This window comes from Sapajus apella, unplaced genomic scaffold (genome assembly GCF_009761245.1).
Source record: "Sapajus apella isolate SASKATOON/1434 unplaced genomic scaffold, GSC_monkey_1.0 scaffold8, whole genome shotgun sequence".
NCBI lineage: Eukaryota > Metazoa > Chordata > Mammalia > Primates > Cebidae > Sapajus > Sapajus apella.
Window position 1 is genome coordinate 13,176,878 of NW_022436948.1, and position 18,501 is coordinate 13,195,378.

General features: G+C 36.8%; 1 protein-coding gene across 22 annotated transcripts in view; it reads left to right on the forward strand.

Moving 5' to 3' along the window:
- SYNJ1 (synaptojanin 1) overlaps positions 1–18,348 on the forward strand; it is an 88,432-nt gene extending 70,084 nt beyond the window's left edge. For 5 of the 22 annotated variants that reach the window (XM_032276997.1, XM_032276999.1, XM_032277003.1 and 2 more), the window contains 9 exons: positions 605–814; positions 1,448–1,594; positions 2,236–2,274; positions 3,799–3,846; positions 5,092–5,127; positions 5,246–5,316; positions 7,142–7,250; positions 7,808–8,025; positions 15,189–18,348. In XM_032276997.1, the coding sequence (XP_032132888.1) occupies positions 605–814; positions 1,448–1,594; positions 2,236–2,274; positions 3,799–3,846; positions 5,092–5,127; positions 5,246–5,316; positions 7,142–7,250; positions 7,808–8,025; positions 15,189–16,001 (1,691 nt within the window). In that variant the 3' untranslated portion in view covers positions 16,002–18,348. Of the gene's footprint in view, positions 1–604; positions 815–1,447; positions 1,595–2,235; positions 2,275–3,798; positions 3,847–5,091; positions 5,128–5,245; positions 5,317–7,141; positions 7,251–7,807; positions 8,026–11,992; positions 12,020–15,188 lie in introns of those variants that run through there. The other 17 variants (XM_032277016.1, XM_032277017.1, XM_032277005.1 and 14 more) reach the window with 15 other exon arrangements.
- Positions 18,349–18,501: the final 153 nt, after the last annotated feature.

The window sequence follows — 18,501 nt, forward strand, 5'->3', positions numbered from 1 at the left end:
CCTTGTTCAGAGTTGGAAGATTAATGTTCTGGAATGGCAGTTAGGTTGCAAGGGTTTCCTTGACCCCACTTTCCTACCCAGAGGTAAGTGGAGATGAGGATACCCTGGGGGAGAATCAGTATTTAGTTAAAGTAAAGAGGATCTTTGTGGAGTGAGGGTGGCAGGGAGGAGACTTCTGAAGGAAGGGTGTGTGGCTGCTTGAGAGCTAGTTGACTTAAGGCTGGACCTGGGTTGGGCAAGGGAGTGGGGCAGTTCCACAGAGCACAGTGAACAGGTTTGGAAGGAGAGCAGGAAACTTGAGTTGGCTTGCACTGAGAAGCTACTCTGGGGCATACTGAAAGCCCGTTGGGTCACCCCAGCTCCAAGTGGTTGGTCACCTGGCATCTTATTGCTCAGAGACGGTAGCTATCTTTATATCCTCTGAAAGAACATTTCTACTAATTCTGGTTTTCTACATGCCTTCATGCTTAATCCATGTATGTTTGCAATGTTACAATGTTCACATTTGTTTTGTGTATTTTAACTCTTTGAAACCTAAGGTGAAAAAAAAATCTCTGAGCAAGTTAAAATGGAGGTATCTCTGATCAGCCCTGCTTTTCCTTAGGTGATGTGGATGACTATAGTGCTGAAGTGGAGGAACTTCTTCCCCAGCATCTCCAGCCATCTTCAAGTTCTGGCCTTGGCACTTCCCCCAGCTCTTCACCCCGGACTAGTCCCTGCCAGTCACCTACGATATCAGAGGGTCCTGTACCTTCCCTTCCCATCAGACCAAGCCGAGCACCGTCAAGAACTCCTGGGCCTCCAAGTGCACAGAGTATGCATTTTACTTGAAAGTTTAGTATGGCTTCCTGTAGCCAATGTACTTGATGTTGGAGAGTCATTATTGTTTCACTTTTATACCTAGGTGCTAAAGTGCACCCTGTTTTCTACAGTACAGAAGAGGAAAACTTGTAGATGATAAGCTCTCAATGGAAAGGAAACTTGTTACAACTGTCACTAGATGAAAATTGTTTTTAATCTTTTTTCTTTGTGGTTAGGTTTGTCCATGTCTTATAACTGATGATTTTCTGTGGTATGAACCCATAACTATTTGAGCTTTTTCTTCCCTCTACTGGCCAGACTGCAAAATGACTTAACCCAGACAATACTTTGTGCCATATCAGTAGGGCCACTTACTAAATTAGCTTTCAGCACCTGAGGCCTCGGTAAGAAGTCAGCACAGAGGTAGAATTATTGCTGCCATGGTACCAGAGGGCAGTTTAAGGGTAGACTGCTTTTCTTATTCATACTGAAAATACATGCCCTTTATTTACACCATTGTGCACATTTTACAGAACATCACCTATAGAACATACATTTTATAGAACATATATATGAAGGACCGATCGTTCCCTTCTGCCAACAGCTACTTGGAACCTGATCATCTTCCCTCTTGTGCGTTTTTTAGGTTCTCCTATTGATGCACAGCCAGCAACGCCGCCGCTGCCACAGAAAGACCCTGCCCAGCCCTTGGAGCCCAAGCGGCCACCGCCGCCCCGCCCAGTCGCTCCTCCCACACGCCCCGCTCCCCCACAGAGACCTCCTCCGCCTTCAGGTGACAACCTTTTATTTCAATTTCTGCTAGATGTAAAATTCTCCTCCACTCTATTTTAAAATATTTTGCTTGTTCTCCAGTCTCTAACTTCTGAATTCTACTGTTTTTCTATCATTATTGCTGCTTCTTAGCTTTTCTCTAAAAAACATGATAGGTACAACAGACCAGGTAGAGTGCAGAGTAGAATCCGCTAAGGTGTTTTCACAGCTGCCTTTAGCTACTTTCTCACCAGCCTACCAGAGAGGTTTGTTTGGTTTTTATTAATTTGATGTACTTAGGCATATCTACTGTTCTTAGGTGAAATTAGGTTTAATTTTTTTCAAAATCCTCATTTCTGGATGATTTATAAGCACAAAATCATTAAAATGTATTAATTTCTGTAAAATATATAATTAAAACTGGAGAGCATATGTATTAATGTACAATGTTATATATTTGTTTAATGTTCTTTGAAATTAAATAGTGTTGTTACTTCAATTATAAGCATATATGTTGAATAATAGTTTTTTGTAGTACCTAGATACTAATATGTAATTCCTGCATGATACTTGACATCACGGATACTATAATAATCTTTGACATTTCACTTCTGTATTTAATGTCATTTCCTTGCTGCTGCCTATTTTCTTATGAACTATAAGGGGCTAGGAGTCCTGCACCCGCTAGAAAAGAATTTGGAGGTAACCATTTATATTTGTTAGCATGTGTGAGTGATGCTTCATTAATGTTTTAGAGTTTGCACCCTGCAACCGAAAGACATTTTAGGTTTGTTTGGTAAAAGTCAAAATGAATGACATTCCAGTCTAAAACTAATCCACAAATAAAACTAATAAGGGCTTTCATTTCCCAGATAGATTGGGATTGTTCATCAGACCTGATAATTTTTTTCTTTGGTCAATTATTGAATTTTTTTTTGGTCAATTATTGAATAATTTGGTCAATTATTGACCACATTAATAAATGTGGTCAATTCATTTACAAAGATTTAATTCCCAAAAGTTCAATTAACTTTAAAAGTCATTCAGGTACAGTAAATACAGAATATTTCCCAAGAATTTGATTAGTGATACATTTATTTTCTAGTGGAAAAGCTTGTGGATTAGCAAAGAACTGTGATTTTTCTTTTTATTTCTTCAATAAGGAAATTTTTATTCACAGTGGGTCACTTTTTGTTTGAAGTATAATTTATTTGGTTTACATGAAAACTCACAGAGCTCAGTTGGAGTTATACATTTGACAAGTTTATTTAATTCTCAAGAAAAGATGGAGTTTTCACAATTCCTCAGAAGAACTTTTGCAAATCCAGTGTTACTATTACCAAGGCTCACTGTACATGTGTAGCTGGTCTGTTTCTGTTGTAGTTTGCCTAGTGACATGGCCAAGTAATTCAGGTTGTATTACAGACTGACTTTGCCTGGGTAGATCTTAATGACTGTGTGTGATAAGGATACCTAAATTATTTCAGCTTTACAGCTTCTGCAGCATACAGCTAAGTGACCGTTTTTCCATTGACCTACATTTAAGTTTTCCCTTTTCAAGCTGCTGCTTTTATTTAAATTTTCATGATAATTTTTACTTTCTTAATTAGGAAAACATCGTGTAGAAAATAAATTTAAAATTAATCCGTGAAGAGTTATATTAGCAATCCAGTAGATTACAACAAAATCTTTCTTAATTTTAAAAATTGCTCTCCTTCATAATTATTTTGTAAGAAGTGTTTGCAACATGTTTTTTTATCCTATAACCATTAATTCCTTTACGTCGTTACACATTAGAGTTTTTTAAAAATAATGCATTAAAAACTGACTTCAGAAGACTTACATGGTCTCAGAAATTTATGATTTCTTTCCTTTTGACTCTCAAATATCAGAGTTTTTACTTGCTCTGGATATGAGTAAGATGATTTTTAAAGCAAAGGCCTTCATTAAACATATTTTAAAATTCCGTACTGTTAGTAATTGCATATATAAAAAGAAAACTGTTGGCCTGTTTCTACTCTTCTGTTTGAGTAAAGGGAGGATTCAGGTTTGGGCCAGGCTTCTAAAGTCACTTTGGTCTGTATTGATATCTTTGAAGAAATTTAAAGCAATAAAAGAGCCTTTTTGCAAAAGTGAATTTAATGCGGAAATTGTCTTATGTGCCTGTCTCTCATTCTGTGCTGTGGGCCCTGAACAATATATAGCTTCTGTTCTTTCTCTGAAAAGGTATTGGAGCCCCTCCCAGTCCTGGGGTAGCTAGGAGAGAGATGGAAGGTAACAAGACTCTTGCATTATAGAAATGGTTCTCTCATTTTATTTCTCAATGTCAGCACCCCACCTCCCCACTCCTCAGTGTTTAAAGGCATACTAAATCTTTTCTTGGTCCAGCTGTAAACTTCTCTTTCCCCTCCTTATGTACCTTGTATTTTTTCTCTCTTCATTCTATGTCACCTATAGTTTCTAATGGATTTATATTTAATTTCCCTGTGATCCTTAGTGTTGTTTGTACTCTGTTTCATATATAGTTTACATACGCCTAGGTTGTGAAATTACTGTTTAAGAATGTCTTAAAATCTTTTCAGAATAAGTAAAATATTTAGAAATGTACTTTACTCATCTAAAGTTGTAAATATTAGTGATTATAATTAAGCCCTATTAATTCAGATCCAAGAATATAGTATTTTGTGGTTGATTTCAGATAACATAGCTGTTTATGTAGATTGGTACTAAGCCAGATTTGTTTAAAAGAGCATTAGGACTAGAGGCCATTTGTTATGACTTTAGTTATTAAAAGAGTGATGTATTTCTTATAACAATTGTACTTGAATTTCTTTTCAAAAAGGAGAGTTAATGTAACATGCTGCTCTTCAAAGTCACTCTTTCTCCTTTTGGCCCCAAGAGTAATTTATTTCATTTTATCCTTCAGCTACTTTTCTAGTGAGTTTGAACATGTTTTTAACACTGTCTTCCATAATGCAGATATTTGGTAATAACATATACCTGTCTTCTGTCTTAATGACAGGATTTTGTTATAGAAATCTGAAAAACCTTATCATAAGATAACCTTATCCACAGTGACATCCACAGCGTGAAGCCCTAAAGTAGTGCTATAGGAGCCTCTTGTGTAACTTGACAAATGCGGTCCTGTCTGTTGCTCAGGAGCCATTTGTCTACCAGACTCTTAAGGGGTATCAGTGCCACATCTTGTGACCATTCACACAGCTGACTGTATGTTTTCAAGGTTCACAAGAAAGAGCTCTGTGGGGAATGCCACCCTAGAAGTGGCCCCATGAGTGAGATATCAAACTAAGGTCACCACTTGTCTCCCATAAAGGTCTCTCTAAATATTATAATTTTTCTATCTTGGAGTATTTCATCATTTTCCAAAGCATAATGCTTTGTTTTGTTACCATCTCACACCCACATTTCTGCTGGTAATGTAGCAGAACAGCAAGCTGATGTCATGCAATATTGCCTGTTTACTTACAACTAATTTTTTTCTCCCTTCCTGCTCTAAAGCACCCAAAAGCCCTGGAACAACACGGAAAGATATAGGTAAAAACACTTGAATGTAGCTGTTTACCCTTAAAACTGGACCATGAAATAGACATTTGGAATATAAGTGCATGGTTTCTTTTGAATTTAAATATATGGTATGATGTCTTTGTTCCAGGACGCAGTCAGCCTTCACCTCAAGCAGGACTTGCAGGCGCAGGACCTGCTGGATACAGTACAGCCAGACCGGTAGGTAAAACCTTGCCTGGGAGCCAAGGGGGCCTCGGTTCTAAGTCCTGTTTACTACTTGTCTGTTTTGTTACCTTGAAGAAATCATGTGATCCTTCAAGGCCTCAATTTCCTCAACTCTAAAGTGAGGGAATTGCACTTGATGATCTTCCAACTCTAACTTTATTTTTACATACTCTTCAAAAATAACAAACTTCATTATTTGGATAAAAGTGATACACTTAAAACAATTATGGTCACTAAATACATATCTTAAGAGTCGCAGAATATGAGAAGAAGATGGATTTGGGCAGCTTTTTATCATTTTACCTGAGTAATTAATGAAGATATAAAGTAATCCTCCATTAAAAATGATTTTAATTAGATTTTAGAAAAAACAGTGGTAAATTCAGTATAGTAAAACTGGTTCTAAAGGTTTTTTTTTTTTTTTTTTTTTTTTTTTTCTCTTTTTGTTTTTTTTTCTTGATCAGGTTCACATATTCAGTAAAGGTATTAGAGAGTAGATGGTGTTGCAGGATTTTTTCCTACCTGATGAATGTGTGTTTTCTGTATGTTCATATGTTCTCTTATACACATAGTTTTTTGTTTTTTTTTTTTATTTGAAAACTTTCTCTGGACTTTAACAGGTAATCAAGAACAGAGATAAAGAGCAAATGGAAACCAGTAGTCAGTGATTTAGGCTAGTCCAGTAGAACCTGGGACTACTGAGGCCCATGTCTGAAGAGTAGGAAACAGAGCTGTTACTATACCTAGAAATTAAGATTGTGGGAACTGAAGAAACCACTTCCTATGTAAATAGAAGTTTTTTGTCTTTCCTGTTGTAGCTGTCCACTTAACAATCTGAAGGTTCTTTTTTATATGTAGTATTACTTTTCAAATATTTATCCTCTTTTTTTCAAAAACAGGGAAATTTGTCATTGACTGATTCCATTACCACACTTGCCACAAGAACTTTCTTTATTCTGTTGAATACCATGAGTATAGGAAAAGAAAGGATTTTTGTGAGTTTAAAAGTTCACATTTTGCGCAAAGTAAATATTATTAGCTATGTCATTCAGCAAACATATGAAAATAGAAAAAATATTTTTCACTGTTGAGTCTTTCAGTGTATTTAATTTGGAATATTAGTCATTCAAAAGTTGTACTTCTATGTTAAAAAAACAAACAAAAAACAACAAAAAAACCTAGCTGGCTGGCAGTGGCATGTACCTGTAGTCCCAGCTACTCAGGGGACTACAGTGGAAAGAACGCTTGAGCCCAGGAGTTCCAAGTCTAGCCGGAGCAACACAGCAAGACCCCATCTCTTAAAAAACAAATCTCAGGGTGTTTGTTTTTTTTTCCCAAAGTCTCCTAGTTGATCAGGTATATATCTGTCTGTCTCCTTGTGTACTTTAAAATTGTCCCAGTTTTTTCCATGAAGACAGCATTGCACATGGTTAAGAACCCTAGCCCTGCAGCTAGTCATACCTGCATTTGGATCCTGGCTCTGCTTATGTGTGGCTTTGGACAGGTTGTATAAATTTCTTCATCTTAATTTAAAATAGGGATGATAATACCTAATTCTGAGAGATATTTTGAAGATGAAATGGAAATGTGTATACCAGGCTTAATTAACATAATGTCTGGCACACAGTAAACAGTGAAAAGTGAACAGGAAGATTTTAAAATTCGTCACTGTATGGCTTCAAGTAGAGAGCACTTAAAGTGACAAGATAGGGATTAATACCATAGAAGAGAGTAAATGAGATGCAAAAGCAAACGTTTTCACAGAATCCTACCTGTGAAGGTGAATAAACATCTCAGGTGTTATGTTTCCCATCTTCAGACGATTCCTCCTCGTGCTGGAGTTATCAGTGCCCCACAGAGCCAGGCACGGGCATCTGCTGGAAGACTGACTCCTGAAAGCCAAAGCAAAACGTCAGAAACATCAAAAGGTAGATACTATTTGGGAGGCTGAGGCAGGAGGATTGCTTGAGCTCAGGAATTTGAGACCAGCCTGGGCAACATAGTGAGACCCCATCTGTTAAAAAAAAAAAAAAAAACTTTTCAAATTAGCCAGGTGTGATGGCACATGCCTATGGTCCCAACTATTCAGGCAGCTAAAGTGGGAGGATCACTTGAACCCGGGAGGTTGAGGTTGCAGCGAGCCATGATCATGCCACTGCAGTCCAGCCCGGGCAAAAGAACAAGTCCCTGTCTCAAAAATCAAAAATTTTAAAAAATTGAGAGAAAAAAAAGGTTGATACTGTATTAGAAATACTGTACTGGTTTTGTTGTTTATCTTTTTTCTTTTCCCTTCTGTCATCTCCCACCTTCTACAACATATTCAAATAGATATAACCTTCCTTCATTGTACCACAAAAATGAGGCTGCTTGTTGGAGGAAGAAATAACTAAATAATTAAAATGTTTTCCCAACATTTTACTAAAGAGGGAATAAAAACATAGTTTTCTTGAATTCACCTAACATCTGACAACTACTGGTGTTTTAGGTTCAACTTTCCTTCCTGAACCACTGAAGCCTCAGGCTGCTTTTCCTCTGCAATCTTCTTTGCCCCCACCTGCTCAAAGGTTGCAGGAGCCCCTTGTCCCTATGACAGCACCTATGCCTCAGTCCGGTCCCCAGACAAATTTGGAAACCCCACCGCAACCACCACCTCGAAGCAGGTCATCTCATAGCTTGCCTTCAGAAGCTTCCTCACAACCACAAGTAAGTCTCATTGTTACACAAAGGATTATCTTTGATGCATATGGTTTAGTCTTTGAACATACCTATTTTAATTATTACCTATTTAAATTATTAAAATGTAATTTTAAAACAGGTATGTTCAAATTATGTTATTTATATAAATTAAATAATTTGAACATACCTATTTAAATATTACCCGTAAAATTGTTAAAATACAATTTATACTTAATAAGTATATTTTTTGTTGTCTAGCTGTGTATAAAATCTCAACCTGAAAAGACAATCAAGGCCAAAGAAGTGTGTGAAGGTTTAAAAGTCTGCGTTTTGGCCAGACGTGGTGGCTCACGCCTGTTAACCCTAACACTTTGAGAGGCCGAGGTGGGCAGATCACTTGAGCCTGGGGTTTAAGACCTGCCTGGGCAACATAGTGAGACCTTGTCTCTACAAATAATTTAAAAAACTATCCAGGTGTTATGCCATGGCTACTTAAGAGGCTGAGGTGGGAGGATTCCTTGCACCCAGGAGGTCGAGGCTGCAGTGAGCCATGACCATCCTGTGTACTACAGCCTGGTGACACAGTGAGACCCTGTCCTTCCAAAAATAATAAATAAATAAATAAATAATCTTCTTTTATACTTTGGAAAGATCTGAAATACAGAAATAATACATATGGGCAATGTCCCTTAAGCACATTTATAAGTAATAGTTTACATTTATTTTTACCGATACATGGGTATGTCCAGCTGGTTAGCAGAGTAAACAGTTTCTTAAGTGTCTACAGGGTAAAAACAGATATTAAAGTAAATATGACTCACTGCAATATGAATAATGTTAGCAGTTAGCATTTCTTAAGTCATGTGTAAAAGTTTAAGGAAATGTTCTCTTAATGGTTAATACCAAAAAGCATTCTATATTTTTTTTAGTTTAGAAAATTGAGGATGAAGTCCAGGCATGGTGACTCACACCTGTAATCTCAGCACTTTGGGAGGCCGACGTGGGTGGATCACCTGAGGTCAGGAATTCAAGACCACCCTGACCAGTGTGGTGAAACCCTGTCTCTACTAAAAATACAAAAATTAGCCAGGCGTGGTGGCATGCGCCTGCAGTCCCAGCTACTCAGGAAGCCGAGACAGGAGAATTGCTTGAACCCAGGAGATGGAAGTTTTAGTGAGCCGAGATTGCACTGTTGCACTCTAGCCTGGGTGACAGAGCGAGACTCCATCTGAAAAAAAAAAAAAAAAAAAAAAAAAAAAGTGAGGATGCTGAAAATATATAATAATGGTAGAACTCCTTCAAAGAATGTATTTTTTTCTGCCAATCAATTTTTAGTGAATCATGAATTTTTCTTATTTTCTTGTAATGTATATATAATATTGTATTTTTAAAAATGTAATTGGGGCCAGATGTGGTGGCTCATGCCTGTAATCCCAGCACTTTGGGAGGCCAAGGCTGGCGAATCATGAGATCAGGAGTTTGAAACCAGCCTGATCAAAATGGTGACACCCCATCTCTACCAAAAATACAAAACTTAGCCGGGAGTGGTGGCATGCTCCTGTAATCCCAGCTACTCAGGAGGCTGAAGCAGGAGAATCGCTTGAATCCCGGAGGGGGAGGTTTCGGTGAGCCGAGATCATGCCACTGCACTTCAGCCTGGCAACAGAACGAGACTCCATCTCAAATAATAATAATAAATAAAATGTAATTAGAGGGCAAAAAACTTTTTCAACTAGCCACTCTGAGCTTTTATGACTGTTTTAGGGTATCCATCTCATTGTAGATGTGTGCCATAATAACTGAAACTCTCTCTGATAGTTTATCCTTAGACAATATGAAAGTAGATAAAGTACTCTGAAAAACTTCAGGAAGTGCACACTGTCAGGTGAGATTGCTACCATTATATAATCATCTTAAGACACATGATTTTCTGAGAAAACTTTCCATTGTTTTGATTTGTTTTTCCTTGAAGTGAGTATAGCAGTTTGGTGGCTGCCACCACATGCTTTCTGTGTGCCCCATCAAACTCCTTAATATTAGATACACAGACACACTTTCCTTTCTTGGAGGGTGAGGGTCTTGTTTACATGCAGACTGTCATCGTGAGGGATCACAAAGCAGTTACAGTTCCTTCCAAGGAACGCCTAATGCTGGGTGGTCAGGAGGGAGGTGAGGAGGAGTCTTTTTACCTTTTTGTACCTTTTGAATTTTGAACCATAAAATAATGCCTATTTTTAAAATAATAGAAAATTTTTAAAATTATGGGAAATAGCTTTAAGTTGAAAAATATGCAAGATTTTCATACCTGATGGTGAGATTTTTAAATATGACAAAGTTGATATTTTGTAATGACATGGAATAGTTTTAGAATTGAACATTTGTAATTTTTACAAGTCTTTACTTATCCTGTTCCAAATCTACAAGGTATTTAAAACATAAAAATGTATATGATCCAATTTTACTTTTTATTATTTGAATATTCTTTGATTTTATAATTTTATATAGAAGAGATTCATTTAATTCAAGTGATTATATAACACATCATACATCCTTTACAAAGCATAAAAAATCTTCATTTATCTGTCTGACTTCCAGCACCTTAGTCATCTTTATCAGCTAAGAGCCAGAAATAAGGAAATGTAGCTGCAAGTAAAGGAACCAAACTCACTGCCGTACTGTTACTATGAGACCTGGTAGACAAATCGCAGGTCTGGAATCGCCGCATTCCAGAATGGAGGATACAGCAACCTTGTACATCTCAGTATAAACCTATTCCCATCTCCTTCCACTGCCAGAACTGACACACAGAACTCTTGGGTGTTAAACAAGAGTCTCAGGGTTACTAGGCAGGAAATTTTAAAGTACTTAGTATATTTCAGAATGATAATCTCTGAATTGTCAAAATTAGTTTTGCTGTTTAATAATAAGTTTAGTTATTGGAGAAGATTTACCTCAAAACTGTTTGAGAATACTAGATTTTTTAAAATAATGCTATATTATAGAGGGATTATGATTTCATTTTTAAACAAAGGTAAATTCCAAGTTTCTTGTGAGGTAAAAGTTTCTTGTACCTTCCAACTAAACGTTATGAAGTGAATTAATAATATAAAAGTGTCGTCCTTCATAAAATTTGAGTAAGACAAAACAAGCTAGATCCTGACCATTTTGTTAAAATGAATACTAATTTTCAGTGGAATAGTCTTTTTGTAAAATAGTTGTGTACCATTTTATACATTTTCTCTAATAGTGATATCCCTAGGCTATCCTAAGGCTGTATCCTAGTCTGCTTGGGTTGACATATGAAATACCATAGACTGGGTGACTTGCACAACAGAAATTTATTTTCTCACAGTTTTGGAGGCTGGAAGTCTGAGATCAGGGTGCCAGCACGGTTGAGTTCTGGGTGAGGGCACTCTTTGTGGCTTGCTGACAGCCACCTTCTCACTGTGTGTTCAACCGGCCTCAGTGCATGTGGTGCCTGGAATGAGAGCATGCACATACCCTTGCACAAGCTCTCTGGTGTCTCTTCTCATAAGGACACTAATCCCAACATGGGGTCCCACCTTCATGACCTCTTCTAACTCTGATTACCTCGCAGTGGCCCCACCTCCAAATACCATTGCACTGGGGCTTACAGAATCAATGTATGAATTTGGCAGGGGAGAGCACCACAAGTGTTCAGTCCATAACAGGTTGCGTAAAATATTTTAGAACTCTGAAATCATTTGGAGTATTATTTCTGGAATAACAAAACTGAACTGGTTAGTCATCAACCACAGACAAAACGAAAGTCTGGACCCTAATTCAAAAAAAATTACGAAAGGAATTAGAATTGTCTTTTTGAACTTGTGTTATAACCTGCAAATATTGCTGCTCTTGGATTCTGTATGTAACTTAGAACAGAAAGTATTTTGTTGACTGAATTGTTAGGGTTGCTGGTTGATCTCAGATTGTCCTCCTAACTCTCCTTTGATGTCTGTTTCCTTTCTCAAAGCAGGAGCAACCATCAGGGTAACAGGTACCTGACTATTTATCAATCTTACATGTGTTTTCATCCGTCTCAACACATTAGATGTATGAATTGCTCCTTCATACATCTAAAGTTTCACCCATTTTTAAAACCACCTGTCCACATTAATAAATTTTATCATACCATAAAACCTGCTTTTTCTTTTTCTTAGTGTTTTGGATTTAGGAACCATTTAGTTGTTCTTGCTAATGCTTTACCACTTTTTGCTTCATTTTTTAAATGAAAATTAACAAAACTAAAAAGTGTTAACCCCAAGAAAGTAAGATTTAGGTATATGAAAGCCCATTTGGCAAAACCAGATTGGTTCTTGGTTTTAACAATGGCATTTATGTAATTACATAAACACAAACTTCAGTATATATATATTTTTTTTTTAGGAAAAACTATTTGGGGGAAATATTTTTTAAACAGTTTTAGTAGCAAGATTGTTATTGGCAAGGAAGAATTGATGGTTTATAAAGATGAAAGTAACATTATAACAAGATTATTTAAAGGTCCTTCCAACACCCTTCTCTGTAAAAATAGCACCAGTTTTAATATTGTCATCACACATCCTGCTTAGATTACAAATTAATTCTAATGTTATGAATGGCGATGTGGCTGTCATTGTAATTTCAAGTCTGATTGGGGAAAATGATCCTGATTCTGTCAAATTAACTTATTTTGAAATAAAAATTTTCTTATATATGAAAATAAAGATATGTAAATGTATAGCATTTATGCAGCAGGTGGCTTCTATTCTAAGCTGGCAGAGCACAAAATTCTCCTTTCCTATAATGTCTGTATTGTGGACAGTTCTATCTGCCATAGGAGAATTTTGACTCAGATACAAATATTTCCATTTTATAATAACTATAAATAGTCCAAAGATTTTCGGTAATATAGAGTTAATTTTATAATGTCTACATAAATTTCCTTTTAAGAACATTTCCATATATAGGTCTACTTACCTAAGACATTTAGAATACAGCTTAAAGTCTGTGACATGTTTTGTCTTTAATTTTGTACAAATATATCATACTAAGTTTGAAGAAAAGTATACTTTCTCAACCAGTTATAAAGCATTTTCTAGGAGAGTTGAATAAAAGAGATACTTGAAAGTTACTCACTGATGACGTCATCCAAACCGTTTCCTTCTACAAGTAGACAGCCTTCCTACTCTAAAGCAGTAACTAAGTGTTTCATATTGTGCAATTACATTGTATTGGGACTGCTGCTGTTTTTTTCCGATTTTATTCAATAAAATATAGTTACTTTGCTTTAACAGCTATCCAGATTCCTTTTGGGCAGTGCTCATTTTATTACTTTGCCAGTCTTGAACTGAAATTTTTTTTGTCCTGTCCTATCCGACCCTGAAGTTTTCTTGAGTTAGCCTAAGTGTTGATTAAGTATATAATTCTTAAAACCCTAGTTTAAAACACTTACCCCTATTATATACTTAATGGACATTCAACCCTAGTTTTAAAAATTGTATCATTTTTTTTTTTTGAAAATTAATGATGAATGCCTGATGAGCTAATTTGTTCATGAGGCCAGAATCATAGTTCTTTCCCTTCATCCGATCAGTTGGCTGTGTTCAGTCCCTTGGCTGTGCTCCACTCCAGCCAGCTTCTTTATGGACTAGGGACCAAGAATTTAGGGCAAGAGTGCAAACTTGTGGTGGCCGTGAAGGAATTCCAAGCACTCTTCCTATGATAACAGTTCACAGCCAGCTCTGTCACACAGAAAGGACCAGGCACTACTCTAGGCACTTCTTTACTGTGGTTGTAGACATGTACCAGTAAAAAAAAAAAAAAAAAAAAAAAAGAAAATGAGATTTTTTTTTTCTTCTGGTTTTAAGCAATGGTTGTATTTGGTCACTAATAGGATATGTTTTGGAACATTTTTACAAGACAGGAGGGTGAATTTTTTTATGGAAAGTTGCCACATTACTCAGTTTTTTTTAAATTTTGTTTTGTTTTTTTGAGACAGAGTTTTGTTGTTTTTGCCCAGGCTGGAGTGCAGTGGCATAATCTCAGCTCACTGCAACCTCTGCCTCCCAGGTTCAAGCGATTCTTCTGCCTCAACCTTGGATGATAGGCGCATGCCACCATGCCCAGCTAATTTTTTGTATATTTAGTAGAGACAGGGTTTCATCATGTTGGCCAGGCTGGTCTCGAACTCCTGACCTCAGGTGATCCAACCACCTCAGCCTCCCAAAGTGCAGGGATTACAGGCGTGAGCCCCTGTGCCCTGCCTCACATTACTCAGGTTATTCCACAAAGGAGCGCTTACATTAAAAGTCAACTGTGCTGGGTGCGATGGCTCACATCTGTAATCCTAGCACTTTGGGAGACTGAGGCAGGTAGATTCCTGAGCTCAGGAGTTCGAGACCAGCCTGGGCAACATGGTGAAACCCCGTCTCTACTAAAATACAAAAAGGTGGCTGGGTGTGGTGGCACATACCTGTAGTGCCAGACACTCAGAAGGCTAAGGCACAAGAATCACTTGAACCCGGGAGGTGGAGCTTGCAGTGAGCCAAAATTGTGCCATTACTCTCTGGCCTGGGTGACAGCATGAGACGCGGTCTCCAAAAAAAAAAAAAAGGCAAAGAACTCTCAAAATTTATTTTGCCAAGTAGAAGAGGGAAAGATGCAGTCTTCATCTTATGAATAAAATATGCTAATGGAATTAATTTTATCTATAAAATTGAATTTCCATGGTAACATTAATTTGAAATAAAAACATACTTAAAAGAACAATGAAACCACATCGTCATCATAGATAGGTGTTGGAAGTTTATAGATTTAGCGTAAGTTCTAAGTATGGATTTAAATTCATGCTGAAATGTGATAGAACTGGGCATGAACAAATTTTGTTAATTCTGTACAATTCTCCTTACCATTTTGAAACCTTGCATGAATGAAATAAGCTGTATCTGATTTTGAGGGATTTAAAAAATGGATTTAATTAGAAAGGATTTATTTAGAAAGAAGTTTTTAAAGATTTTAGCTGTTTCATCTTATTTAAACCACTGGAGTAACAAACTACACAAAGCTACTTTTTAGTTTCTAAATTTACTACTTGCCCCTAAAATGGGAAGAATTAACTCAGACAGGAAGAATAGGGGGTATTAAGAGTAAATATAAACTAATTTTTCAGTGCTTTCTTTCTTTTGCAGGTAAAAACAAATGGAATCTCTGGTGTCACACGAGAATCACCATTAAAGATTGACCCATTTGAAGATCTGTCATTTAATCTGCTTGCTGTATCAAAGGCTCAGCTATCTGTTCAAACGTCACCTGTTCCAACCCCAGATCCACAGAGGTTGATTCAGTTGCCTTCTGCAACACAAAGTAATGTTAATACTTTGAGTTCTGTACATTGCATGCCAACAATGCCTCCAATTCCAGCTCGGAGTCAATCCCAGGAAAATATGCGAAGTTCTCCAAATCCATTTATTACTGGCTTGATCAGGACAAATCCTTTCAGTGATAGTACTGCTGCTCCTGGAAACCCATTTAGAGCCGAATCTCAAGAATCAGAGGCAACTTCATGGTTCTGCAAAGAAGAGCCTGTTACTATCAGTCCTTTCCCTTCTCTTCAGCCTCTTGGTCATAACAAAAGCAAGGCTTCATCTTCACTTGATAGGTTTATGGACAGTTTGGATCTACAGGGCCAGTCTACATTAAAAATTAGCAACCCAAAAGGATGGGTAACCTTCGAGGAAGAAGAGGACTTTGGTGTGAAAGGGAAGTCAAAGTCAGCTTGTTCAGACTTACTGGGTCATCAGCCAAGTTCATTTTCTGGCTCCAACCTGACATTGAATGATGACTGGAATAAAGGTACAAATGTCTCTTTTTGTGTGTTGTCATCAAGAAGACCTCCTCCACCTCCTGTCCCTCTGCTCCCACACGGCACCAGCCCTCCTGTAGATCCTTTCACTACCTTGGCCTCCAAGGCATCACCCACACTGGACTTCACAGAAAGATAACACCATACAATGGAAGACAGTGGGTATTTGCTTTTGGCAGGGTAGAGCCAAGAGAATTGGGCATTAGTATTTCATTATGTGCAATAAGTCATTGTTAAGTGCACTGATATCTTCACAAAACACCACTATTTGATGTGTACAGAGTTGGAATATGTGTATATTGGAAATAAGGAAAAAACCCTTCACATTGTTAACTGGAGTTTTGATGTATTTCTCTTTGGATGAATAGAAGACAGTAGTACCCATAAAAAGTGCTTAAAAGTACTTTAGAAAACAGTCCTTATTCAGAAATTTTTTTGGTCAGTCTTCTGAAGAATCTCAAAAAGCCCACCCAATTTTCAGCTGACATTTCCACCAGCCCTCTCATTCATACTTGTTGACAACTGGTATCTATGAGTATTTACCAAAGAGCTGCCAAGGTTACAGTGAACAGAGTTTTGAAAGGCATTGATTAAAAAAAAAGTATACGTATGTGTACATACATAATACGTAGAAACACATGTACTTCTATATACATTTACATATTTTTACAATTCATAGTTTAATTTCTAGGATATAACTTGGACCAAATTATACCTAAAAATTCCAACACAGTCCCTTTTTCAATATCACATTACCAAAAAGATGGCTGCAAATGTAATTTGGACCTTTCATTATTTTTTTTTTCAAGACTAGAATAATCTCACCACAGAATCAGAATTTTCTACCATTCCACACCCAACCCCTTCAAATACATACAACCATGTTACTTTCCACTTCAGCACCTTCATATGCTTTTCGCCAGGAGGAGATTCTTGCAGCCGGAAACATCCTATTTTGTGGTCACTGTCAAGTAGATGGATATTCTAGCACTCACAAAAAAGCACTATGGCCTTATATGGAGGGAAGGTACATACCACCGAGTTCAGTGAGAAATATTAGAGCTAACCGTACCCTCTTCTCTGCCTACGTTCAAGTATACGTTGCTCATATCCCTCCCATATTTTCTTTTTGCTGCTTTTGCTCTGGAACTTTTTAGCAGGAAAAGCAGCCATCCCCTGAGTGCTTTGAATTGGGGTTATACCCAGTGTGTGTTATCCCCCGCCCCCTGCCCTTAAGAGGCTACATAACACATCTATGATGCTGCTTTAAGTTTTTAGAGGCTATACCTCAAATTAGCTGTGGATTTCGTCTCCTGCACTGCCAATATGCAACTGATCCTGCTTTTGTTAATTTTATGAAGTATACAGAATTTTTACAGAATGTAGTATTTTGATATCATTAAGTAAACCAATCAGAAAACTCCTGAGCAATAGTTGTTTCTTTGTCAGTTTAAGTTACAATCATCTTTACCCATTAAGACTTACTTATATTAACGTTCCTTTTATATAAAGAGTTGTATATGTCCACCTAAATTCCTATGTCCACACTTAACCTTTAAAGATGTACATTGAGGGAATATCAAAAAAATAGCATTCATGGCTACAAATGTGTAAAATGTTAAAAGCACAGCAAACTGCACTGCACTTACAACATAAAGCAAATCTATTAGAAAAAAAGCATTTTTCTAAATGCTCAAATGTTATCAAAATACTATATTTATAGAAGTAATCCTCTCTGCTAACAGCCAGGATTTGCTGTTAGAAATAACTCTTGTGAGTTTTATATTGTGCTTTTTGGAGGTTCTAATCATTTCAGCAGTAGTGTCTTTTCAAAAGCAGTATTACTATAAGCAGTGTGCTTCAAAATGTGAATTAACTTGTTGAAACTGTGGCTTTAACATCCATGTGACTAGTGCATATGGTATTTGCTCTCCATTAGCAAAATAATTCATTGTTAGGTGAACTTCACTAGTGCAAATTACAGTTCTGTGAGCAATGTTTCCTATTGAATAGAAACTACTGTCTAAAATATACATATCAGCAGCCCAGCCTTTATCAGGAAAATTATACTTGGCAAGTTGCTGAAAATGCACAAAGTTATGAAAGTTAAAGGTATGCTGCAAATAACTTGCCATTATTCTGTGTATTATTAAATATTTACTAGTTCTGTTTAAAGCAGAGCAGAAGTTAGACACTAAGGATCTCTTTGTGAACTCTGTGTTCTATAGTAGATTGCTGTTTATATGTAAGAATTTTATTGCTTATGTGGCATACAATATTTATAACTATAAACTTTATAGAAATACAGTATTAAAGTCAATGGTACACAGACATTCTGTACATATCCTGTGAAATGTGCTGTCATATGAAATAAATATATCTGTCTTTACCACGCTGACTTCTTTGCTCAAAAGGGAAGAATTTTTCTCAGCCATTTTCCTTGTACTTTACACATAGACAAGTTTAGTGACATTCAAAGAAAATAAGCTTAACCCCCCCCAAAAAAAAAGAAAATAAGCTTAACCCTTCTTGCCAAATCAGGTATTTTAATTCAATACCTTATTTTCATTTCTCAAGATAGTGCTTCCTCTAAAAGTAGGAAGAAAAATTTTCTGAGATTACTAATCATTATTAAAACT